This window comes from Sus scrofa, chromosome X (assembly GCF_054392235.1).
Source record: "Sus scrofa isolate SSC_HxYL_T2T_F1_AM1 chromosome X, Sscrofa_HxYL_maternal_Yorkshire_Landrace_v2.0, whole genome shotgun sequence".
NCBI lineage: Eukaryota > Metazoa > Chordata > Mammalia > Artiodactyla > Suidae > Sus > Sus scrofa.
The window spans coordinates 132,730,714-132,755,741 of record NC_139401.1 but is presented as its reverse complement, the minus strand read 5'-3'; the positions used below and the strand labels follow the sequence as shown (position 1 = coordinate 132,755,741).

General features: G+C 53.7%; 1 protein-coding gene and 1 long non-coding RNA gene across 7 annotated transcripts in view; one reads left to right on the top strand and one right to left on the bottom strand.

Annotated features, from left to right (window-relative positions):
* The first annotated feature begins 5,063 nt into the window (after window positions 1-5,063).
* Window positions 5,064-25,028, top strand: part of CD99L2 (CD99 molecule like 2) — a 79,207-nt gene continuing 59,242 nt past the window's right edge. For 4 of the 6 annotated variants that reach the window (XM_003135466.5, XM_003135467.5, XM_085006778.1 and 1 more), the window contains exon 1: window positions 5,064-5,213. In XM_003135466.5, coding sequence (XP_003135514.1) covers window positions 5,147-5,213 — 67 coding nt within the window. In that variant the 5' untranslated portion in view covers window positions 5,064-5,146. Of the gene's footprint in view, window positions 5,214-10,178; window positions 10,363-25,028 lie in introns of those variants that run through there. The other 2 variants (XM_021080511.2, XM_021080510.2) reach the window with 1 other exon arrangement.
* Window positions 14,178-22,834, bottom strand: LOC110257812 (uncharacterized). The gene is made up of 4 exons (XR_002340809.2): window positions 22,714-22,834; window positions 18,985-19,088; window positions 17,527-17,620; window positions 14,178-14,314 (listed from the first exon to the last, which is right to left on the bottom strand). It is a non-coding gene; the product is annotated as an uncharacterized LOC110257812 (long non-coding RNA).

Genomic DNA, 25,028 nt, shown 5'->3' with positions numbered 1-25,028 from the left:
GTAAATAAGGGCCACATTTGGGAGGTCAGTGTTAAGTCCTGCTCCCGCAGAGGTCAGGATTCAGAGGGGGAGACGCTGCCTCGGAAATATCATGGAGACAGAAGTTATTTTGGAGGGCCAGTGCTTATGCAAATTCCATCTTAACTCGACTGGGTCCCAGAAAGAAATTTACAGCACAGTCTTTCGCGTTAGGAAAACATGCAGGTATAAGGTTTTGCCCAGCTCGATTTGGCACGCAGGCTTCCCGAAGACAGGTGGGAGTTCTGCACTTCGATTTCCCAAGCAGAGGGCTCCTTCTCATGATCGTGAGCCTTGAAACTAAGTGGTGACCCACCAGCATTTTGCTCCCGTCTTCTTTTCCTTCTGTACCATTGTCACCTTGGCCGTCACTGCCATGGTCATCACTGTTGGCTGGTCCTTGGTGGGTTGAGAAAACACCTTAAACCCTAAATGAAAATTTTCACAGGGATCAAAGAGGGTGAGAAGCTCTGTGTCTCTTGGGAATTTGTTGCACGGGGTTGATTACAAAATGCTCCGGTCAAGGGGTCCTTCTGGGGGGTGGGGAGAGCCACTCTGTCACGTGCAATAGCCACAGGAGTGGCAGGGGGTGATGGAAGGTTGCCAGCCCCGTGGAGCTGGGGCTCCTTACTGGACACACTGCTTGTCTCCGAGCGACAGAGCTAGAGAGCTGAGTCCCAGCTCGTCCCCTTCCTGAGCCCACCTGCAGCCCTGCTGGAGCTCCTGCACCAGCCGCCCCTGCCCAACCTCTTCCCTACCGTCCCCAAATGGCTTTGTCACCTAGAACAGCATTTTCTGAGGCAGATGCCAGGTTCTGTATAACAGGGTCCTGAGCCTCCTGGCAGAGATGGGACCATGAAATGCCCATCCGATCCTGTCACCCTGCAGCCTCACCCCAGCCCCACTTAAAACTCTTTGGGGCATTCCCACTGGGGCTCAGCGGGTTAAGAACTCAACATAGGAGGTCCCGTCACGCCTCAGTAGTTAACGAACCCGACTAGCATCCATGAGGACACAGGTTCGAGCCCTGGCCTTGCACAGTGGGTTAAAGTGTTGCCACAAGCTGCAGCATAGTTCACCGATGTGGTTCAGATTCCGTACTGCAGTGGCTGTAGTGCAGGCCGGCAGCTGCAGCTCCAATTCGACCCCTAGCCTGGGAACTTCCATATGCTGAGGGTGCAGCTGTAAAAAGAAAGAAAAAAAAAAAAAACTCTTTGGGGTTCCCAGTAGTGTTTGGATAGAGTCCAAACATCACCTGCTCCCGGAGCACTGCCTGACCGGGTTCCAGGCAACTCAGATTCAAATGCGCACCTCTGGGCCTCGGCTTCAGTGGGTCTCTTGGACCAGCACCCCCACCCAGCCCAGACCCTCTGCACAGTGAACTTCCTCTTTATGTCAGCTCACCTGACCCTCCAACAGCTCTTGGGGGCGGGGGGCCCACAGTGCCCTGCACTCCCTTCTCTGAACGCCTGTGTCCCCTGGAACTATGACGGCTTGTCTTCTGTCTCGTCCCCACCGGGCGCCGTGGACATCCTTTGCTCCCGGCCCAGAGAACAGGCCAGGCCCCCCAGCCAGCCCCTCCTTCGTATGGCCACTGCTGCCTCCACCACGCGCACACCCTGAATCCAAACGCTTCTCTGCAGCCCGGGGCTCCCAGCTTCTCCTCCCAGAAGATGCCAGTGGCCGCTCCTGTGCACCACCTTCCATGCCTCTCACTTCCCCTCCCTTTGTGCCGCTGAATGCTTAAAACTCGCCCGCTGCTTCCCAGTGTTTTCAGGATCCAAGCTCCACTCATGAGCATGGCATTCGAGGCTCAGCCTGACCCCGCCTCCCTAGAACATCCCAGAGAGGAGAGAACTCCGACGGTGGCGAGGAGGAGGCTGAGGGATAGTCTGCTTACCGTGCAAAAAAATAAGAGAGGAAACATTGTTCTAGAATCCACTTTCGGGCTTCTGTCTACCTATGCGGTGTGTTCCAGAAAATCCCGATGTTTCAGGAGCCTGGGTTCAAATGCTCATTTGTGGGCCTCTGCTTCCCTTCTAGCCCTCTGGATGGCCTAAATCTTGCCAGTACGGCCAGGGGTTCCCAGACATGTGAATGTCACTGGTGAGTAGGTGTCCTTATTTAAATTTGGGGACAGGCAGGATTGCCAGCTTTTCATTTTGCAAAGTAAGCACATTAAACAAAACACTGCCATCTTTTCATAAAACAAAGGACTTTTGTGTACCCCCCCCCCAAACGTCCAGGACTTCATAATAAAGGTCTGTACCCTAGCTTTATGGGGAAAAACTTGCCGCAACAACAACCGCCTCCTTTTCTTCCTTCGCCCGCCAGGAGGCTGGTAAAGACCCACCCCTGCTGTCAGGCATCTGGACGCGGGTTGTAGCTCCCGGTGCACCCCTTCCCAGAAGCTGCCTTCCTGGTGCTGTGCTGGGTGGTTTGGACTCTTAACTGGCCCAGAAAGTGGGGAGCTGGGCCGGTGGGGAGAGTGCTGGTCCCCTGCCCGTCCACTCTGGAGCCGACATGCCCGCAAATGACTTTGGTTTGAGGGGTGAGGGCACGGGGCTGGGGGAGAAGAGGAAGCAGATGGAAGGGTTGCTGAAGCCAGGAACATGGGCTGAGCTGCCCTGGGTCCTCAGGCCAAAGGGTGACCCTGAATCGGGCAAGGTCTTTGTCCCTGCCCCTGCCCTCTGGTGGACTCCCTCTCCATCAGTTCCCCCCCCCCCGCCCCCTGGCACCCCGCTGCCCCCACCCTCCTGGAAATTCCCAAACAGCTGTCACCTCCCTATCATGAGTGCAGAGTTCCTGTTCTCTCGCCCGAGTGCCACAAACCCTTCCTTGCAAGGTCCTTGGGCCACCGGCTGGGTCTAATTTTGGCCATGGGTGACGGAGGCCCCCTTGGGGGACCTTGCAAGGAGGGGTTTGTGGCACAGAGAGAGGGAGGTGACGGCTCTTTGGGAAGTTCCAGGGATGTGGTGTGTAGGGCGGGTGGGGGCAGCAGGGCGGGGACTGACGGAAGACCAGGCTCGCCCTCAGAAGCCGACTTCACTCAGATCAGCGAGAGCCCTCCCAGCTCCCTCTGCGCCGCTCCTGTGCCACCAGACCGGCCTGGCGGCCGTTTGCCCACACCACGCTTCTCTGCCTGGCTCAGTGCCCAGGAAAGGTGGGCGTCTCAGGGGAGATGCTTATCAGGCCAAATGGTTTTCCAGCTGGTGACAGTTTTCAGGCTATGAGAAGTTCAGGGAGGGGCGGGGGGGAGCAGGAGGGTGAGGATATGGGGCCCAGGCAGGCCTGGCCGGGAGTCGGTCCCGGCACCCACGATCAGGGGCAGTGGGGAGTGTAGGACTGCCACCCCGTCTGGCTCTGAAGCACATGTTCTTAGCTATTCACCTGCTGGCGGTGGGGGGGCGGGAGGTGGGGGCCCCTGCCACCTTTGACCCCATGAGTTGGGACTTTGACAAGATGGGACTGGAGTTTAACTCTCCAATCTCGAGGAAGCTCCATTTTGCTCCTTTTCCCTCATTAATTATTGAGGTGATACATGAAGGTGTTGCAGGAATAAAAAGTATCAAAAGCCCAGAATATACCATGTACACGTGTGTGTCCAATAACTAGCAGCTATCTGTCAATGCTCCCATAAGAATACTCTGCTAAGGATCATAGAATAAGCACCCGCTCACTCATGAGTTTTGTTTTTGCAGCCCCAAGATTCAGAGTGATGGACAGAAGTCACAGAGGTCTCCACGTTAGGGAGACCTCTGCCCCCTACCATGGCTCTGGGAGTGGCCGAAGCCACCGCATGGGGGAGGTTTCTGGAAGTGCGGGACCGGTGGGGGACACAAGAAGCCAACAGAAGGGACACTGCGGGGGGGGGGTGGTAGAAGCCCCCTCTAAGGAGGATGTGGCTCACGAATAATGGGAGGGCCAGGCTCGACGCCACCGCTCCGACACTCCGGGGAGCAGTGGCGCTTTCTCTTTGTCCTCGAAAGCCTGCTGCAGCCGGCACCCTTCTCAGGAGCGTTCACGTCAAAGGCTGCAGCGGGCACGTCGCTGTTGCAGGCAGTGTCGGAATGTGATTTCGCCGGGTCCCAGAGTTGGACTGGGTTTGAGCGGATTCATGGCAAAGGGCTGCAGCGCGTGCGGCCGTCACTGAGCACATTCGCAGATCGACTCTGCAGATGTGAACTCGCGCTTTCAGCGCAGTCATCAAAGCCTCGGGGGAGCTGACTCGGTCCCTCCCCGCTAGTCCCCAGGCGCTCCGGCTCCAGGCCGCCCCCCGCCCTTCCTCCCTCTCTGCTGCAACCCCCCACCCCCACCCCCACCCCGCGCCCAGGGCTCAGACTCATTTCCTCCAGACGTGCCGCTGTCTGCTAACCTGGCCGCGAAAACGGCCCTTTCCTTTAATTTCTGGACAGGGTCCCACTGCAGGATCAGCCAAGTGGGAGGCAGCCGGCGCTTCTGACAAGCAAACTCGGCCGTGGCGACGCGAGCAGGAGCGCGGCTGCTCGGTCCCGAAGTCGCAGCTGGAGGGACCCCCTAGGGAAAAGCCCTTAACCCGCAGCACACCAAGGCCAGAAGGGGAAAAGCCCTGTCCAAGGTCACCCGGCTGGCAGAACGCACTGGGCACGTGCGCCGCCTCGGGTCTGGGTGGGGAAGTCTGGCGCGCGGGGTGGAAATCACCGCACACCCTCGCCGCCGGCGCTTCCAGCACCAGAGCCACTGTCAACTCACGGCTCCCAGCCCGCAGGGCCCACCCCCGAGACTTCCTTCTCGAGGGCCGGGTGTGAAAGGGGCCGCCGGCCGCGTGCGGGGCCCAGCCCCGCCCATCGCGCAGAGGCCCCGCCCCCGAGACTGCAGGCTCGCCCCGCCCCTCGCGCCGCAGCCGCAGGCCCCGCCCCACCTCCCCTGGTCCCCGGCGGGCGCGCCCCTGCGCCGGCGTCGGTGCGCGCCCCTCCTCCGCCCTGCCGGGGCCGCGCCGCGCGCGCCGGCTCTGGGCGGGGCCCTGCAGTGGCAGCCGGCTGCTCCCCCCGCCGCTCCGCCTCCTCCTTCCCGGGTCCTCCCCGATTTCCCCCTCGGGCGCTCTCGCGCTAACTCTGCTCTCCTGGGCCCCGTCCGCCCGCTCCCAGCCATGGTGGCCTGGCGCTCAGCGTTCCTCATCTGCCTCGCTTTCTCCTTGGCCACTCTGGTCCAGAGAGGTAAGGCGGGCGGGGGGCGGGCGGGGACCCCACCCTGTTGGCCCGCGAGGCGGGGGCCCGGCGCCGGGTGGGCCCGGTGGTGCGCATGAGCGGCCCGGCCCCCACCCGAGGGCCTGCGGCGGACGCAGCCGACTGGCAGGCGGGCGGTGCGGGACGGTGGGGCGGGGGGGGGGGGTGCTGACACCGTCGCGATCCTTGTGGCTGATGGGGAGGGACCGGGACCCCAGCCGATGCTGGGCTAGAGACAGCGGGGTAGTCCCCTCTTAGGATCTGTCACCGGGAGATTGCCTTTGGGAAAAACCTTGAAGAGAGCCCTCATTCCCTCGAGCAGGGCCTCTCCAAATGCGCTTCGAGGCCACCAGCCGCAGAAGCACCTGGGGAGCTTCCTGGGCGCGCTCCTCCTCTGTGTGGGTCTAGGCGGGGAGGGGGGGCGGTGGACGCGAAACGGCGATGTGTAAGTGACCAGCTCTCCAGGTGCTTCTGGTGCCCACCCCAGTTTTTGAGCCATGCGTGATATTTTGCCCCCGAGGAGGAGGGAGAAATTCTACCAAATCAAGGAAGCAAGTCTCTTAGACCTTTGCTGCTCAGAGTGTGGTCCAGGGCCCCGCAGCGGCATCACCTGGAACTTGTTAGGGAGGCGGCATGTCGGCCCCGCCCCTGACCTACTGAGTCCGAGTCTGCATTTTAACTAGATCCCAGGGTAATTCGCAGGCGCGTTCAAGTTTGCGAAGCAGCTTAGAATTAATGCAGTCTGTGGTTAAAAATAGGGTCGCCAAGGAGTTCTAGCAGAATCTTCTTACACTTAACTTACATCTCATGTCCACATCAGAAAAAGGCGTTGAGGAGAACACCGCAGTTGAGCACAGAATTGTGCTCCGAGCTTCTTGATACAAAGGCAGATTCACCTGGTGAAAAACATATGCGCTCAGCAAAAACAAAACTGTATCCTGCGACTGCCTTCCAGTGAGGATTCTGTACCCAAGGCAGTTTTGCAAAAAGATGCAGAAATGTTTCTCATGTGGGCAGCCCTCCTGGAGTCTTATTCCAGAAGAGCCATTCAATATTCTCCAAAAGTGCTAGGCTTTGTTCTAGACCCTGATGCTGCAGCAGTGAACCAAAGTCGGACTCTGTCCTGGGGGAGCCGACATCCTGGTTGGGGAGAAAAACAAGCGCAAACATCGCCATCTATATGCTATAGTGTTAGTGCCATGAAGAGAATTAAATCAGGTTACAGGGTGGTTGACTTTTGTTGCATTTTTCCCCTTTGGGATTAAGGCTTGTTTTGTCTATAATGCCTTTGTGGGGGAAAGTCTAATCACTCGATGGACTTGCATCCAATGATATGGAAAACTTGCAAGTGGAAGCCCAAAAAAGTTAGAAAAATGATACTCTCTTCAAGGCTGTCTTCTGAAAGCCTTCGGCATCCTTTGCACACTGAGAAGGTGAAGAATAGAAATGGTTGGGTCTCACACAGATTTTCTCCATCATGGGTTATGCTGGGTGCGTCACAGGGTGGTTGCACCACCATTTAACAGATGAGGAAACCAAGGCACATGGAGGGGAAGTCACTTGCCTCAGGTAGCAAAGCTAGGATTTGACCCCAGGTTTGTGTAATTCCAGAGTCCTTGTTTTTAAGCTGGAGGCTTAATGCCTGCTCACCTGGAGGCTGCCCACCTCCACCTTGCTGGCCATGTAGCCTTGGGAAAGTGCTCTGAACTTGGCTGGGTTTGCTCATCCATATAATGCCTAAAACCTCACGAAGGTATGTTGAGGGAACCAGGCATGTGTCACCCTCAGATTTGCAGCCCAGCTCCTGAGTGCTTGCTGTGTACCCCTTCACACCTAGTTTTTTAATTGCCCCAGCAGTTTTGCTGGTTAGGTTTTATCTCCCCTTTCCAGATGAGGGGCCCCAGGTTACATAATTCAGAAAGATGGGAAGTTCCCGTCGTGGCGCAGTGGTTAACGAATCCGACTAGGAACCATGAGGTTGCGGGTTCGGTCCCTGCCCTTGCTCAGTGGGTTAATGATCCGGCATTGCCGTGAGCTGTGGTGTAGGTCGTAGACGCGGCTCGGATCCCGCGTTGCTGTGGCTCTGGCGTAGGCCGGTGGCTCCAGCTCCGATTCGACCCCGAGCCTGGGAACCTCCATATGCCACGGGAGCGGCCCAAAGAAATAGCAAAAAGACAAAAAAATTTTAAAAATTAAAAAAAAAAAAGAAGAAAGAAAGATGGAGCCGGGATCCCAGCCATTGAAGATGCTACCCAGTGATCTTTTCTCTTTTCATTAAGAACACTGAACCGGAAGAAGCCTTCAAGGTAGGGACCCAGTTTCCTGGATCTTATGCAGATCCGGGTGACAAATACGGGTTTTGCAGTGGTGGCCTCCCCGGGGCTCCAAGCGGTCACAGCGGTGTCTGGGCTGCTGTGTCGAAATGCACAAACACAAAGCAAGTGTCTCTCCGGAGCCCCGAGGTGGGGGATCGGGTGGGCCTGCCCAAGAGCCACTTTCTTCTCGGTCCTGGTCCTCCGTAATGAGGCCTGACCTAGAAAGCCTGGCAGGCCTCCGAAGGCACACAGGGCCCCGGGGCCTGGTTCCTGAAGTCCCTCCAGACTCAGGCAAGTCCAGACAGACTTTAGGCTTTCCAGGAGTTTAGAAGGTGGCTAACAAGTCATTTCTGTTTTAATTACAGGTGGGTTTTTGGTCCACTGGGTGTTTTAGTAATTCTGAAAAAATCGTCTGGGGACAGGCCGGTCACCTGTCTGCACCTACAGAAATGGGCAGCTGTTCTCTTGAGCTTCGGGGAGAAGGCTCTCAGCGGTGCGGCTGGGGAGTGATCATGCGAGGGCTCCATGTCCCCAGTGTCTTCCAGGTGCCAGGCCCTCAGTGCCTCACCCACGTGGACCCCTCATAACTGGCCTGAAAGGTTGGCGCGGCCACCATCATGGCTGTTTGCACACGGCCTTGAGAAGTAACTGAGCGGTAACCCGCATCTCAGAGGAAGAACGTGGGGTCCAGCGAGGTTTGGGACTCGAACTCAGGTTTGTCTGACTGACCGGAGGGGTCACGAAGGCAGCTCTAGCCAGGGCTGGGACCGGTCACAGAAACATGAGAAGTGGCCGAGGATGTGCGAGGTGTGTTGGCACAGCTCCTGCCTGCTCCCTGAAGGAGAGGCAGCCTGGCCAAGAGAAGGAGAGGGCAGGTCGTGGAGCGCAGGGCACGTCACTTGACTGCTCGGTGCCTCAGTTTCCGCATCTGTAAAGTGGGGCTAATACCACCATCCGCCTCCAGGGCTTGTTACTCGGATTAATCGAGTACAAATGGATAAAGCACTTAGTGCCTGGCTCGAGCAAGCGCTGTGCTAGCAACTATCATTCCAAGCCACACTTTAAAAATACACAGCGCAGGAGTGCCTGTTGTGGCTCAGCGGTAACAAACCTAACTAGTATCCATGAGAACGCGGGTTCGATCCATGGCCTCGCTCAGTGGGTTAAGGATCTGGCGTGGCCATGAGCTGTGGTGAAGGTCACAGACGTGGCTCGCATCCAGCTCGCATCAAGCAGCTGCAGCTTGATCCAACCCCTAGCCTGGGAACCTCCATATGCTGTGGGTGCAGCTCTAAACAAGCAAAAAAAGAAAATATTCTGCTAATTGAAAGAAGCCAGATGCAAAAGCCCATATATTACATGATTCCATTTATGTGATGTCCAGAGTTGGCAAATTGTAAGAGATGAAAAGATGAGTGGTCGCCGGGATCTAAGGGGGATGCCGAGCGGCTGCTTAGTAGGCACCGGATTTCCTTTCGGGGCGATGGGGATGTCCCGGAACCGGTAGAGATGGTGGCTCTGCAACCTTGTGGGTGCACCAGGAACCACTCAGTGTAGACTTTACAAGGGAGAGTTGAATGGTGTGGGGCTGGTATCTCCACTTAAAATCGATTCACTGTAGCCCAAACAGAACAAATGAAGGGGATGGCAGCATGTGACCCCTGGGGCGGGCTTGGTCCTCAGGGACCCTGAGCTCGGTGGGGTTGGGGAGAGCGAGAGCAGACGGGGCCCCAAGTGCGGGTGGCGCCGGGATCCGGGCAGAAGCCCCGTGTGCAGCCCTGGGCTGTTGGGTATGCTGCCTCCGCCTGCCTGAGTCGGGGATGGTCCCTGCAAAGGTGCGTCCTGGCGAGGGGGGACCCTCCCCCCCCCCCCCCCCCCCCGGCTCAGGGTTGGCTTAGGTACCGCCGTCACTGCACTGGGCTGACAGGGCCTGGGGACTGTGCTTGTTTTAACTGGCATTCAGCCCCTTCCTCACTGTCAGAGGTCACATCCCCGTCCCCTGCATCATTTTGAATGCCAGGTAACAAAAATGTGTGTGTTTATTAAACACACAGAGAAATCAGCCAAGAGTCAGGGTCAGGAGGCAGTTGGGCGGCTCACGGACCTGGGGGCGTGGGGGGGTGGGGGGAGCAGCTGGTCTGGAGTTTTTGTGAGTTCGGGTGAGATGCTTTGCACGTGCGCTGACTTTCCCGTTCCGGGTCCTTCCCCACCTGGTCTTGCTGCTTTTCCTGCCATGGCCCCAGGCCTACCCTTGGGCCTTTGTTGCTGTCCTGCGTGGGAGGCCTGGCTGCAGGGGTGACTCTTCCCTCCCTGCTCAAAGGTCCACTGAGGGGCCCCTCTTGGTTGGCACGTAAAAGCTTAAAGTCTCCCAGACACGGACTAGAGGCGGGTGAGAAAAGCTTTCCACGCAGGCGGTGTTGCGGCTGGAGGCGGGTGGGAAGCTGTGGCGGGGCCGAGTCGCAATCTTGGCCTCCACGATGCCCTCGCCCTCATCTCTGGAACCTGTGACCGACCGTGTGCGGTTACTTAGTCAAGGGGAATTAAGGCAGCAGATAAAGTGAGGTTGCCAATCAGCTGGCCTGAAAATAAGATTCTCCTGGGTTATCCTGGCCAATTAAAGGACGAGGATCCTTTAAGTCTGGGAGAGGGAGGTAGCCGGGTCAGGATCAGAGTGAAGGGGCCGGGTGTCAGGGAGGCCACACCGCCTCTGGAAGCTGGGAAAGGCCGGGGAACAGACTCTCCCCTAGAGCTTCTCGAAGGAGCGCAGCCCTGCTGATGTTCGCCCAGTGGGACCGCATTGGACTTCTGGCCTCCAAAGCTGTAAGGTAAAAATGCGTGTTGTTTTAAGGCACTTCACTTGTCCTGATTTATCACAGCAGCGAGAGGATGCTCGCTTGGAGGAACTTAAGGGGGGGCTGTTAGCGTCTTCATTCTTCGAAAACACCAGCTTGTGATGTCGCCTGACAGCATTTCTGTTGTACCATTTCCAGTCCCCACCCCCGAGGGCCCTGGAAGGTCGCTGGATTTCTTCTGCTTGGGTTTGAGTTTCACCTGCTTCACAAGGAGCGGGCACCCTGTGCTGCAGGCCACCTGCGGTGGGGGCCACCGGCTGCGTTCCCCCCCCCAGGCTGTGTGTGAAGCAGGGTGCAGTCTGGGGCCATCAAACAGGCTCTTTTCTTTGTCCAGGCCGAGCCTGCCCCTTTGCTGAGGTGGGTTGGGGGGAGGGACCAGAGCAGAAATGGGGGCCTGGCCGCCGTTCCCCCTTCAGCTGGTTTTGAGCTCTGTCTGTATTCATCTTCTCCCTGGGGCTGCTCTCAGAGGCCGGGGGTCCTGCAGCTTTCCAAGTGTAGTTGACGGTGGTGGGCCTGGCCCCGAGGAGTGCCAGGCATGCCCTGCACCAGACGCCCTCCAGCCAGCATTTCAAGGTGCTTGTGTTTGGGACTGTTTTCCAAATTGGAGGCAGCCCCCTCAGCAGGAGCTGTTGCAGTGCGGAATTCGTGGCCCTCCCAATAGTGCCAAGAACCAGACAGCTCATTTTCATCGACTTTTTATTTTTATTGCTGCATCAGCTAGCCTGGGAGGCTGGAATTAACGCGGGGCCTACATTCCAGTGTGGCCCCACCATTTGCTGGCAACAGTGGCCTTATCTGCACCAGGAGGCTGCTGGCCTCTGCTTTGTGGGCCTCACGGAATTGTTGGGGCAGCCAGTTAATTGCTAATGCAAACAGGCGGCTGTGTTGTCAAGATATTAGTAGAGCTGGGCTCCTGGAGCGGGAAGAGAATGGGAAAGAGGCCACTTGCCTAAAGGCTGCTTCCTCGCCTGCTGGCCTTGGTTCTACTGAGAATTCAGGGTTTACGAAAGCCCTTATGGACCAGAACCAGAGTGCCGGCGAATCGGGGAGCCGGGCTCGGAGGAACAGGTGCCCGGGCGCAGCTCTGGGTTTCATTGTGCTTCCTGCACCGCTCCGGGCTGTCTTGCAGAGGCAATCCGATCCCTTTCGCCTTCTCACCATTCATTCAATTGGCTTTAAAAAAAGATGCAGAAGTACAAAGTAGGGCCGAAAAAGAAAAAACAAACAAGAAGTGTGTTTTAATCTTTCATGACCGTGAGACCATGAGGTGGGCTTGTAGTAGTTTGGGGCTCCTATTAAATTTCCTCCCACGCTTGGCTTCCCACCCCTCCTCCAAAGCTGCTCCTGGCCAAGGTCAGCGATGCCTTCCCTGTGGCTAAATCCGAGAGTCATCTGACACGTCTGGTCACACCCTCCTCCTGGCAGCACTTTCTCCCCTTTGGCTTCTGGGAAGCCACAGGCGTTGCTGGCCACTCTTAGCTACCGTCCCGTCCCGGGCTCAGGCTTCCATCAGCTGCGCTGATGTGCATGCGCTTCCCAGGTGCCTTCACCAGCCTGACGGCTTTAAACGGAATCCCGTCTGCGTGCTGTGGACGCTTCATTTCTGCCCCCAGCCCTGACCTGTCTTGAGGTCCTGGTTCCCGCCTTCAGCATCCCCACGTGGTCGGTGGATCTTGCCGCTGTTAAGCTGTTGAAATCCTTCCGGTTGAGCAGTTCTGCCCTCCCTCCCACCGAGCCCCCCCCCCATTCCCCGTGATCCAGCCACCGAGGGTGCTTGGTGCCCTGTGCAGCCGCGTCGTTGTTTGGACTCTTACCCCTGCTCATAGGCATCGCCAAAGACCCAGTGCGGACCTGAGCTGCTGCTGGCTGCCTCCATCGTGCTGGTGGCTCTGGCCTCGCCGCCGCTGCTTTCTCTCCCTGGCGCCCCACATCTGATCTGTCAGCAGGCCGTGCCCATGGACCACCCTTGGAATCATCTAGACTCTTCCTCTCTGGCTGCCTCCCTTGGCTGGGCCGCCGTCCCCTCTCACTGGAACCCTGGCAATGAACTCGCCACAGGTGTCCGAGTCCACTCCTGCCCCTGCAGCCCAGCCCCCAAGGCATCTTGTAGAGACCTGAATCACACCGCATCCCTCTGCTTGGAACCCTGCAGGGTCTCGCAGCTGTGACGAAAAGAAAATCTGTGGCCTACAAGTTCCTGCAGAGTGGGGCCTCGGCATGGCCCGACTCTGGCTCCCACCCCTGCCCAAGGTCTACGCAGGGTTAAGGGAGACCAGCAAGGGGCGGTGAAGCTGCATAAGGGGAGTGTTAGCGCCCTGGCCTTCGAGGGGCAAGGGGAGGAGGGGGGCCTGCGATCCAGGCTAGCGAGGGCCCAGGAGAGGACCGGGCACCTGTAGAGGGCACTGCAGCAGCCTGCAGGGTTGGGAGCCAGGAGGATAGGCGCTGAGTACCCCCACCTGAGCATCCTCCCATCTTTTGCTCCTGCCTTCCAGTGGCTACACCCTTGGGTCCCAAACTTTGCACGCAGGCGCCCTTGGGCACTGCAGGGACTCGCAGCAGCAGCAAGGTCATGGTGGTGCCATGGCTGTTTTCAATTTTTGGGGAAATGCAATGTCTGCTGCTCTTAACTTCTAACTACTTAATACACGCACCAGTTAGGTATTTCTTTTGGTCTAAAGGCATGATGAAAAAGCCAGAGACCGTGGCTTCAGTCTGTGGGCTGAACCCAGTAAGAGATGGGAGGGGATCTGAGGGCTCAGCACGCACCTGCTCGTGCCTGAGTGAGGAGCAGATACCTAGCCAGGTCAGTGTGGGGCACTGTGGGTGGCATGGAGCAGAATAAAACATACACGTGCCCTCAAGGAGCTTGCCGTCCAGACAGACCTGGAGGCCCCTACATTATCGAAGCTGTCACACGCGTCATCGTGGGGGTGTCATTGTTGCTGCAATGCTGTCTGCCGGTGTTGTGCGGCCATCACTACTCTCTGGTTCCAGAATATTGTCATTACTCCAGACAGAAACCCCATCCCCATTACGCAGTCACCCCCAGGTCTCGCCTCCCCCAGCCCCGGGCAACACTCATCTGCTTTCTGTCGCGGTGGATTTGCCTGTTCTCAACGTTCATATAGACGAAACCCTGCAACATGCGGCTCTGGCCCTAATGGAGGGGATGGGCCAGCTGGCTCCGCGGGGCCTTCCAGCACTGATGCTCTGTGAGCTGACCTGGCCCTATTTGCACAAGCTTTCTCTGGTGGGGCGGGGTGGCCTCCTCCAGGGAGCTCAGCGCCTGCCAGGATTCTCCCTTCTCCGCCTTCAGCACTGCTTCTTCCTGGGTAGAAGCCATGGAACAGAGTTGCCCGGCCATGGCGCTGTTGACATCTGGGGCCGGGTAATTCATCAGGAGGGGGCTGCCCGGCGCCCTGTAGTAGATTTGGCAGCATACTGGGCTTCTACCCTCTAGATGCTGGTCGCTCTCCCCCCCCCAAGTTGGCCAACCCCAGGTCCAGACGTTGCCCCGTGTCCCCTGGGGGCAGAACCCCCGGGGTTGAGATCCACCCCTACCCCCGTAGAGTCAGATGTATTCTTTGTAAGTCCACGCTCCATGTTCAGTGTGGCTCGTGAGGCGTGGAAGTTTTCTGTTGTCTCACTGCCTTAGGATAGACGTGTTGGAGGCCGTCAGCTCACAGCCCATCCTGGTGGATTGGTACCAGCTTCAGCTGACTCCAGGTCCACACCCGAGGCTCCTTGGCGAGCTTGGCGCTCGTCCATCCCAGGTGGATCAGGCGCATCCCCGATGTCTCTAGGTAGTCATCTCCCACACGGGTTCCCGCTGATGGCTCGTCCTGGCGCTCTTGTGTGGGTCCTTGTTAGTTTCAATTTTAGCTGACGACCTTGTCTTTTTAAATGTTTTACAGTGTTCTGAGAGCTGGTAAAAAAAAAAAAAAAAGAATAAACAGAAAAATGAGCCGAAGATCTGAGCAGGCAGTTCATAAATGCCGAAATCAGATTGGACAACAAACATATGAAAAGATGTTCAACCTCCTTAGTAATTGGAGAGATGCAAATTAAACTCTAATAAGACAAAATTACATACCCTCCAGTAGGCTAAAAATTATAATGAAGTCTGACAATGCCAGGTGTTTACATGATTATAAGAGTAATATGTGCTCTTTGTAGTAAACTTGGAAAATGTAGGAAAGTGTTGAGAAAATGTAAACCCTGCTAACGGGATTGGTATCGAGCTGTGTATATAGCTTTCCTCTTTACTGTGAAATAGGACATAGAAAAGTGGGACTGGAGATCCCATCGTGGCTCAGTGGAAACGAATCTGACTGGCATCCCTGAGGATGCAGGTTCGATCCCTGGCCTTGCTCCGTGGCTGAAGGATCCGGTGTTGCCGTGAGCTGTGGTATAGATGGCAGAGGCGGCTCAGATCCCGCGTAGCTGTGGCTATGGTGTAGGCCGTTGGCTACAGCTCCAATTCGACCCCTAGCCTGGGATCCTCCATGTGCCGTGGGGGTGGCCCTAAAAGGCAAAAAAAAGGGGGGGAGCAAGACCTTGAGCAAGAAACAGAATGTTGATCACACCTGGTGCCACTCCCGATCACAGCCCCGCCCTCCCCCCAGAAGTGACATGAGCGTGCATGCATTTTTTTTCTTTGCACCACCTATGCACACGGCCCGAAATAATAAAGTTTGGCCTGTCCCATAGCCTTGGAGCAGTGGAATTATACCCTGCATGTAGGCTTTTGCGTTTTGCCTCTTTCCTCCAATATTGCTAATGATCTCGTGTGTGTGTTTGTGGCTCATTGCCTTTTCATTGCCATGTATTATTCCACTGTTTGAATAGACCACAAGTTTTAAAAGAAATTCATTGTCTTATTGATGGATATTTGGGTCATTTACAGTTTTTGACAGTTTCAAGCAGACATGTACAGGTTTCTCTGAGGCACTGGTTCTTAAACCATGATCTGGGGACCCTCGGAGGGCCCCCAAGGCCTTTTCAGGAGTCCGCAAAGTCCAGTCGTTTTCATAATAACCCTAAGATGTTAAATGCTTTGTGTTATTTTCTCACGACTGTACATTGTTTTCCAGAGTTGATGTGACGTGTAACTCCATTACTCTGATGGCTGATGGAATGTGTGCTTGTGTCGTCTTGTGTTTTAACTTGTTCTCAGTTTTAATTTCTAATGTGATAAATATCAAGGGCTCTAACCCACATGAACATAAGCTTTTTGAGGTTCTCCGTTTTCGAGTACGCAGAGTGCTGAGGCCAAAACGTCCGAGCGTTGCGGTCCCCAGATTCTGCCTAGGAGTGGAGATTCTGGGTTATGTTTTACCAGATGATGCCACACTGCCTGCCAGATGGGTTGTTCTAGTTTATAGTCCTATCAGCAATGTAATAACATTTCTGTTGTGCCACAGCTTCACCGACACTTGGTACTGTCAGACTTTAGGATACTCTTTGCTACCAGGGGTGTGCAATTGTGTCTTGTTAGGGTTTCATTTGCGTCTCTGTGATGACTCATGAAGTCGGGCATCTTTCCATATGTTCATTGTCCCATTTGATTTCTTTATGAGAATCTGGAGCTTGAACTGGGAAGGGGCACGTTTGTTTGAGTCGTCCTTACCCCGAGGGTGGAGTCCTCTGTGGTCCCAGTTTAATGCGGGAAGCGTTTCCTGTTAAACGGGTTGCTCGGTTTAGGGGGTCATGGGCCCAAACTACAGTCCCCTTGGCCTGTCTTGGAAGGTTGCCAGAAACCACAGGCCAGGTTTGTCCAGATTGGCAAATGCCTTTGGACAGACAGCTGGGTGTGCCTGGATTCATTCCTTGCGCCGAGGTTTTGTCACGGTTGGGTTGGTTTGTTTACCATCTTGTCAGTTCCTTAGTGTTTTTAAGGGGATGTTTTAGAAATTAACAATTTCTATTATAGAATTGGAAGGTTGGTTCAAATCACCTATCCTGCTATTATTACTAGAAACACAAATTGATCTTTTTTTTTTTTTTTTGTCTTTTTCAGAGCCACACCCATGGCATATGGGGGTTCCCAGGCTAGGGGTCGAATCAGAGCCTGAACCACTAGCCTACACCACAGCCACTCCAGATCTGCGCCTCAGGTGCAGCCTATACCACAGCTCACGGCAATGCCGGATCCTTAACCCACTGTGCAAGGCCAGGGATTGAACCTGCAACCTCATGGTTCCTAGTCAGATTTCGTTTCTGCTGCGCCACGATGTGAACTCCAAAATGATGTATCTTTATTCTGTTTATATAACAGTGTATTTTCTTATGTAATTAAACTTGTTTTGAATGCATGATTTCTGATGAATATTAAGGTGGACTCCAGGTCTTTGCTATTATAAATTACATTTCGGCAAACCTTTGTACAGAATATTTGGTTGAGGATAATGATTCCTAATGGCAGGGTGGCGGGGAAAAGCGGGACAGAGAGGGTATGAACGTAGCTCTTGGTTCGCGTCGGCTGTCATTGCTGTTCTTACCCCACACGTGAGGGGGCTGAGGGGGCCTGTGCTGAGAGAGTGGGGAGCCAGCGAGACAGCTGAGGGTTGGAAGGAGTAATGTCAGGCGACAAAGGGAGCCAGTTAAGGGACATGCATTGCCAAGATACCCTGAGGGCCTGGCTTGAGTCACAGGCCCTGAACTGGCAGCCATGCCAGGGCGCTCGTCAGCACGAGGATGTGAGAGCTGCTCCTGCGTCCGGGCCCAGCATGCGACAAGCCTGGGGGCAGCCTCCTGTGTTAAGTGCCACCAGGCCTCCTGCTCGGTACTGGGCCAACGGAGGTGACTTGGGCACGGGCCTTGCTTCAAGAAGCTCTCAGTGGAGTGGGGCTGGAGCGTGGGTCCCCCTCGCAAAGTTGAGGACAGGGAGGGTGAGAGGGGAATGTGGTGACAAGGGCTGCTGATGCTGGGGCTGCGCCAGGTGGGAAGGGAGGAGGGGTCAGGCGAAGGCCCCACGGAGGACAGGAGGGCTGGCCAGCTTGCCAGGGTGGCACGGTTTCTTGTGCAGAGTGGGGATGATGTTGCCTTTAGCCAAGCGAGGTGAGCAAAGGCGTTGGAGATGAAGAAAGAGGCCAAGGGGCCCAGGGCAGGATACCCAGGCCGCAGGCGTTAACATACTTGGTTGACTTGGGGTGGAGAGAATCCAGCCGCTGCCCGCTCCACTTGCTCTGTGACCACGGGGGAATATGCTGGAAGTCGGGAGAGGATGGCCCTAAGGAAAAAAAGAGGCAGGAGGGCTGGCTGAGGGCAAGAGTGGGTTTCCTGGAGGGCCTGATCCACCCTCTAGAGGAGGAGATAGAAAAAGTCATGCAGGTGCTTGCCCCTGGCGGCAGACGGTGCCCTTGTACCCTGGGCTCAGGAGGCTGTGTAGCAGGTTGATCGCCCTGGCCCTCACACAGGTGGAAATGGCTCCATTTTTGCATAGCATACAGTTAACCCACTTAAGGTAGACAATTCCGTGGTTTTTAGTGTATTCAGAGTTGGGCAACCATCACATTGCACTCCCAGAAGAAGCCCCATACCCTTTGGCAGCCCCTCTCCAATTCTATCCTCTTCCACCCTGGCAACCCCCAATCTGGTTTGTTTCTGTGTGCTTGCCTCTTTTAGACATGCCATATAAATGGATTCGTACAATGTGTGGCCTTTTGTATCTGGTTTCTTTCAATCAGCATACGTTGGCAGTGTTCATTCATCCATATTGCAGCACGGGGCAGTACTTTTTATGGCTAAATAGTATTCCATTGTATGGGTATAACACATTTTATTTGTCCATTCATCAGATGATGGACACTCAGGTTGTTTCTACTCTTTGGCAACTGTTAATCCTGCTGTACACATTCACGTTCAGATTTTTGTGTGGACTCAAAGTTTTCAGTTATCTTGGGCAGAATTGCTAGCTCGTGTGGTAATGCTGTATTTGACTTCTTAAAGCACTGGCAGGCTGTTTTACAAAGCTGCTACGTCATTTGACAATCCCACCAGCACTGTATGAGGGTTCCAATTTCTCCACATTCTAACCAATGCTTATTGTCTGGGGCTTTTTTTGTTTTGTTTTTGAGGAAAAAGCATTCTAGTGAGTATTGAGTAGTGTCTCATTGTGGTTTTGATTTGCATTTCCCTAGTGACTAATGAAGTTGAGCATCCTTTCCGGTGCTTACTGGGTCATGTGCTTGACTGAAGGTCTGTCCAATGCCAAGGGCAGTAAGGTGGGAACCGGGCAGCCTATAGCTAACCTGAGCTGTGCTCCATTGCGTATTAGATTTATTTATTCCCAGGTACTTTGTGGAATATTGTTCTTGTTGTAAACGTATCTTACCATCCCTATCCCTACCTGACAGCTGGGACCTTCTTGTTTATTTTTTGTTTTCTTTTGACAGCAGCACCTGTGGCATATGGAAGTTCCCCGGCTAGGGGTTGAATCAGAGCGCCAGTTGCCCGCCTACGCCACAGCAACACGGGATCCAAGCTACATCTGCACCTATGCAGCAGCTTGTGGCAACATTGGATTCCGGAACCTACTGAGTGAGGCCAGGGGGTCGAACCCACATCCCCATGAACACCATCTTGGGTTCTTACCTGCTGAGCCACAGTGGAAACTCCACGGGACCTTCTTAATCAAATCCGTCACTTAGTGTGTTTCATTCATCATCCTCTCCTTTCACTCGGTTCTTTTCACCTGCCTGAAAATATGCTCAAATTTTCCTTCACCCCGCAATTTCCCTCCTTCCCTGCCTCCCTTTTAAGCTAATACCTGTCCCGTCCAAATGTCCTCTCCTTGCCTTCCTCGCCCTTTATTTGCTCAATCAGAATGGAGTGTGGCCTCTGGCACTTGCCTGTCTGGTCTAGTGAAAGGTTCCACCAAGGCCAGCTGGGCAAGTGCATTTTTCAAAGTAGATATTGGAGTAGCAGGTCCCAAATCATTGACACTGGTGACCTCCCTGGGGCGTGGAATTGGAAGGAAGGCTGTTGGGAAGATGCATGTAGGGAGCTTCTTGAATTAGTTTAGCAGAGAGCAGGGAATGGAAGTAGCGGGGCAGAGAACCGATAACTTAAAATTGCTGGTAGGAAATGGCTGGACTCGTGATATTCAAAGAGTGGGTCCAGAGCCCTTGGAACTGATATTAGGGGTCAGGTGTTGGCTGTAAGCGCCATCAGTGATGCAGCTGGGTCGTTCATGTCCCGGAATTTAAAAATGTCTTTAGAGGTTGCTCTGATCAGACGAATTGCAGAAATTTTACCATCTGATAGGGCAGGTCTTTCTTAAACTACTCTTTCTAAAATTTCCTGTTTCCCTATACATTCCGAAAGGTCAAATTTTCAAGTTAAAAGAAAAAAGCCCATTGGGATTTTGATTGGAATTATGGTGACCAGGGTGATTTTAGGAAAGCCTACTTAAAAAAAAAAAAAAAAGGCAGTATTAAATTTTCTCATCCAAATATTGGTTTCTCTATTTAGTTCTGTGTTCTTCTTTTGCAATGCTAGATCCTTAACCTGCTATGCCGCCAGGGAACTCCACATTAAATTTTCTAAGAATGATTGTTGGTGTCTGAAAAAGCTATTGATTCTCTTGGCATTTTCAGGTGTAGGATCATATCATCTGCAAATAGCAGTGATTTTTGCCACTTTCCCAGTATTCCCCCCGCCCCTTGGCGATCTCTTTATCTGATTCTACCAGCTAGCCCACCCAAGTGCTGCGGGGTCCCCCTTGCTTGTTTGTGACTTTGGTTTGTGATATGTTGTTTTGTCTTACTAAGGATCAGTCCTCATTCCTCTTTTACTAAGGATTGGGATTTTTAAGACATCGGAATTGTATCTAGCGGTGGTTTGGTATCTCAAGATCTGTCTGTTCCCCCTTAAACCGTTAATAGGAAATCCTATCAGTAGACCCATCCTGGGGAGCCCCCAGGTGATCCCCGGCAAGCCCACTGCGTGGTGGACTTAATCTCTTTGAAAACATGATTGGGTTCTGTTTGTGGACATTTTATCTATATATCCCTATTCAACAATGAGATTGGTCTCCAGGGTACTTTTTCTGTGCCGCCTTTTCCAGGTGTCGTTAAAAGATGGGAAGTTTTTCTCATTGCTCTGCTCTAGAAAATGTGAGCAGTAGAGGAATCCTCTGTCTTTTGAGGATTGAAATAATTGTCCTGCAGATTGAGCGTGGTTAATTCTCCTACCGGGGTGGTTCATACACAGCTTTCCCACTTTATCCTCATGCTGCTCTGTTTAGGTTTTCTCTATTATCTATGTTATAGTCTACCTGTGTGTTGGGTTTTCTCTTTCTTCTGGACTAATTATTGACAAATTATATAGTTCTAGAATAATATCCATTTAATCCAGTTGAATATAAGCGCCATAAAGATAGGACTTTTCCTCTGTTCTGTTCATTGGAATATCCCTAGGATGTTGAACAAGGTAGGACACATAGTAGGTGCTTATAAATATTTGTGTTATTACTTTGATTTCCTTTGTATTAGTAGTTCTCCTTGCTTAATCCTATTTTAGGTATCAGTTCTTTCCTCATTTTTTTTAAGTTAACGAGTGATCTTTTTTTTTTTTTTAATGCTCTTTTGGTGATTTTTTTTGTTTTGGCCAAGCCCGTGCCATGTGGAAATTTTGGGGCCAGGGATTAGACTTGTGCCACAGCAATAACCAGAGCCACGGCAGTGGCAGCGCTGACTCCTTAACCCATTGAACCACCAGGGAACTCCTTGGTGATTTTTTTTTCTTTTCTAAGAAACATAGGCAGAAGGAGCAAGTTACCTATTAGAGGAAAATAAATCTGATTCATTTCATCCTGCTTCATGGCAGTATGTGATGCCAGCCTCAAAAACATTCTACAGTATTCCATTTCTATGACATTCTTAAAATAACATCATTCTAGAGATGGAGAACAGATGATTAGTGGTGGTCTGGCATCACGAGTAGGGGAGGGGAAGAGGAAAGATGGGAGGAGGTGGGTATGGTTATAAAAAGGCATCGTAAGGGATACCTGTGCCAACGGAACCAGCCTTTATCACACAGGTGATAATAAACAGACAAATGAGTCGGTGAAACTGGGGAAATCTGAATCTGGGTGGGTTGTAGCAATGTCAGTATCCTGATTGTAATGATACACTGTTTTGCGTAACATAAGCTTTGGGGAAAAGTGAGCAAGTATATAAGGGATCACTTTGTATTATTTCTTATAATTGTATGGGAATCTATAATCCTCTCAATAGAAATTTCAGTTAAAATAGGAGTTCCCATCGTGACTCAGCGGCTAATGAACCCGACTAGCATCCACGAGGATGCGGGTTCCGTCCCTGGCCTCGCTCAGTGGGATTAATTACCCAGCGTTGCTGTGGCTGTGGTGTAGGTCAGCAGCTGCAGCTCCGATTCGACTCCTAGCCTAGGAACCTCCGTATGCCATGGGTGCAGCCCTAAAGAAAAGAAAAAGGCCTGTGTAGAGTTCCTGCTATGGTGCGGTGGGTTGAGGATCTGGTGTTGCCACAGCTGTGGCATGGTTTGAAGCCGTGGCTTGGATTTGATCCCTGACCCAGGAACTTCCATATACTGCCAGTGCAGCCAAAAAAAAAGGACTGCTTTATTTTGTTTTTGTTTTTGTTTTTTTTTTGTCTTTTTGCCTTTTCTTGGGCCGCTCCCGTGGCACAGGGAGGTTCCCAGGCTAGGGGTCGAATCGGAGCTGGAGCCACCGGCCTACGCCAGAGCCACAGCAACGCAGGATCCGAGCCGTGTCTGCGACCTACACCACAGCTCATGGCAACGCTGGATCCTTAACCCACTGAGCGAGGCCAGGGATCGAACTCACAACCTCATGCTTCCCCAGATTTGTTCACCACTGCGCCACAACGGGAACTCCTTTTCTTTAAGATTTTTTTATTTTTTTTTTAAAAAGGAGTGATTTAAAAGCTAGCTAGTCTGTGTCACCCAGGAACCCTCCTAGAGACATCTCTTTAGTCACACAAAACAGCTAAGCAAGAGGCGATTCAAAATACCAGCTCCAAAAAGAGCCCACCGCTGCTTTGTGGGGATTTCAGTGGGGGCGGCAGGAGCTGAGATCACAGGAAGAGGTGGGATCCGCCATGGGCCAAGGGAAACGGGCAGGTCGTCCTTCCGCTCGTCTCACCCCCGAAGCCCCTCTGGGCCGCACTGCCCCGCCCCAACCTGCCCTTCGTCCTCCGCCTTTGCTGTCTGTTCCCTGCCACATACTCTGTTCCACCCCCCCACCCCCGCGTGGCAGGCTCCAGCCCCCCTGAGGCTTGACTGGGAGGTTCCCTCTGCTCCCAGAGAATGTGTGCTCACCTTTCCAAACGGAGCTGTCATCAGGTCATGTGTGTAAATATCTTTCCTCCTCTTTCTCTGTCTCCCAGTCCCTGCGACCTGGCAGGTCTTCAGGGTTCGGTGACTAAGTAGCCTGGGCTATCTTGTTGGTTCTGTAATCCTAAGAAAAGCATTCACTGAAGGATTGCCTTAAAATGAAACCCCCTTAGGTCATTGGAAACATGATTGGATTTGCAGAAATCTGAATCACAGGCAGCGGCCTCGAACCCTTCTCTTGTGTGCAAGCAAATCCTCCAGCCCCTGGAAGTACACCCTGTCCCCGGTTTGGGCAGCCAGGCTGAGCCCCTGGTTAGGGGCCAGGTGTATTTATGGAGAGCGAGCCTCTGCGCCGCCCCTCCTCCCACTCCCTCCTCCGATGGCCCCGTTCCCGGATCTGACTCAGGTCATCTTCACACTGGCTTCCCTGTGGCTGTCCTCCTGAGACTCCGTTGGCTGGGGGGGTTTGTTTTTTCTTTTTTTGCTTTTTAGGGCTGCACCTGGGTATGTGGAGGTTCCCAGGCTAGGGGTCGAACTGGAGCTGTAGCCGCCGGCCTACACCACAGCCACAGCAACACAGGGTCCGAGCCACATCTGCGACCTACACCACAGCTCACGGCAATGCTAGATCCACAACCCACTGAGCGAGGCCAGGATTCGAACATGCATCCTTATGGATCCTAGTCCGATTTGTTTCTGCTGCGCCACGACAGGAACTCTGTTTGCTTTTTTTTTTTTTTTAAATGGCTTAAGAAATGATATATAACTCACATGCCATAAAATTCACCCCTTTCAGGTATACAGCTCAGTGGCACGTAGGACATTCACAGAGTTGTGAGAGCATCTCCTCCGTCTGGTTCCAAGACACTTTCATCACTCGGAGAGGAAGCCGGGGACCCATTAAGCAGTCAGTCTGCATGCTCCCCTCCCCCAGCCCCCACAGCTGCTCCTCAGCTTCCTCTAAGGCTTTACCGATTCTGGATGCTTCATATTCTTGGAATCCTGCAGTATGTGGCCTTCTTGTCACTTAGTAGAAGGTTCTCAAGGCGCGTCCGGCTTGTAGCCTGGCTCAGTTCTTGTGATCTCCGAATAACGTTCCGTTGCGTGGATGGACCCCTGGCAGCAGAGCTCTGCCCTCTGAGCCCACCCGCGGTAGTGCCCTCGTTCGCGGATGTTTCCAGGGCTGAGGTCAGAGCGGAGCACCTGTCCCACCCGCCCATCAGGGCTGCTTGTTGGATGGCCGAATGGAGGTTCCTGTCTGGTGACTCTTGCTGTCTGCTTGTATTCCTCAGGGCAGAGCCAGCCGGGAGCTCCCGGCCTGGGGAGGGGAGGGCTGCTTACGGGGGCTGTGTGTTGGGGGTGGTGAGCCAGTGCGCAGGCCGGGGCTAGCCTGAACGGGACCCCTTCCAGGTCCCGGGCCTGTTTGGGCCGCCGGCTCCTCCTGGCCAGCGTGCTCGGCTTCTTTAGGGAAGACGTCCAGCTTCTCTGCAGTGAGGGGGCCGCACGCGCTTCCCGACCCCTTCCCTTTCCCGCTGCTGTCTTCCTCCCCGCACTGACTCTAGGATCGGGGGAGGGGGCTCCTGGGAAGGGGGGGCGTGCTCCTGAGCTTGGCTCCTTCCCACCTGGGTTGCGACCATTTCCATTGGAAACATGTCATACTTAGAAATCGGGGAGAGTTGTCCTTGTGATGATGCGTCTTCCCCTCCATAACCGCGTGGGTATTTTTGTGTGTTCAAGTCCTGTGGTTTTCAGCACAGTTGACCCTTGAGCAATGCAGGTCGACCCTGCGCAGGTCCAGTTATACGGGGATGTTTTTCAGTAGTGAAAGCGAGAGTACCACATGGTCAGGGCTTGGTTGGGTCCTTGGCTGTGGCAGAACAGTGGATATGGAGGGCCGACGAGTAGTTATATCTGGATTAACTCCTGCCTTGTTTGAGGATCAACTGTACTGTTTTAATGTTTTTCTTCACTCACATGTAGTGTATTTCTTAAAGATATCTTTTTATTTATTGAATTTTTTAGAGGAAACCTCAATAAGTCATTTTTTAATGATTTTTATTCCATTATAGTTGGTTTACAGTGTTCTACTGCACAGCTAAGTGACCCAGTCACACACGTATATACATTTTTTTCTCACATTATCCTCCATCATAAGTGACTAGATATAGTTCCCTGTGCTACACAGCAGGATCTCACGTTTTATTTTTGATTAATTATTTTCTTTGGCTGTACCCACCGCAAATGCCAGCTCCCAGGCCGGGGCTTGAGCTGCAGCTGTGACCTATGCCACAGCTGTGGCG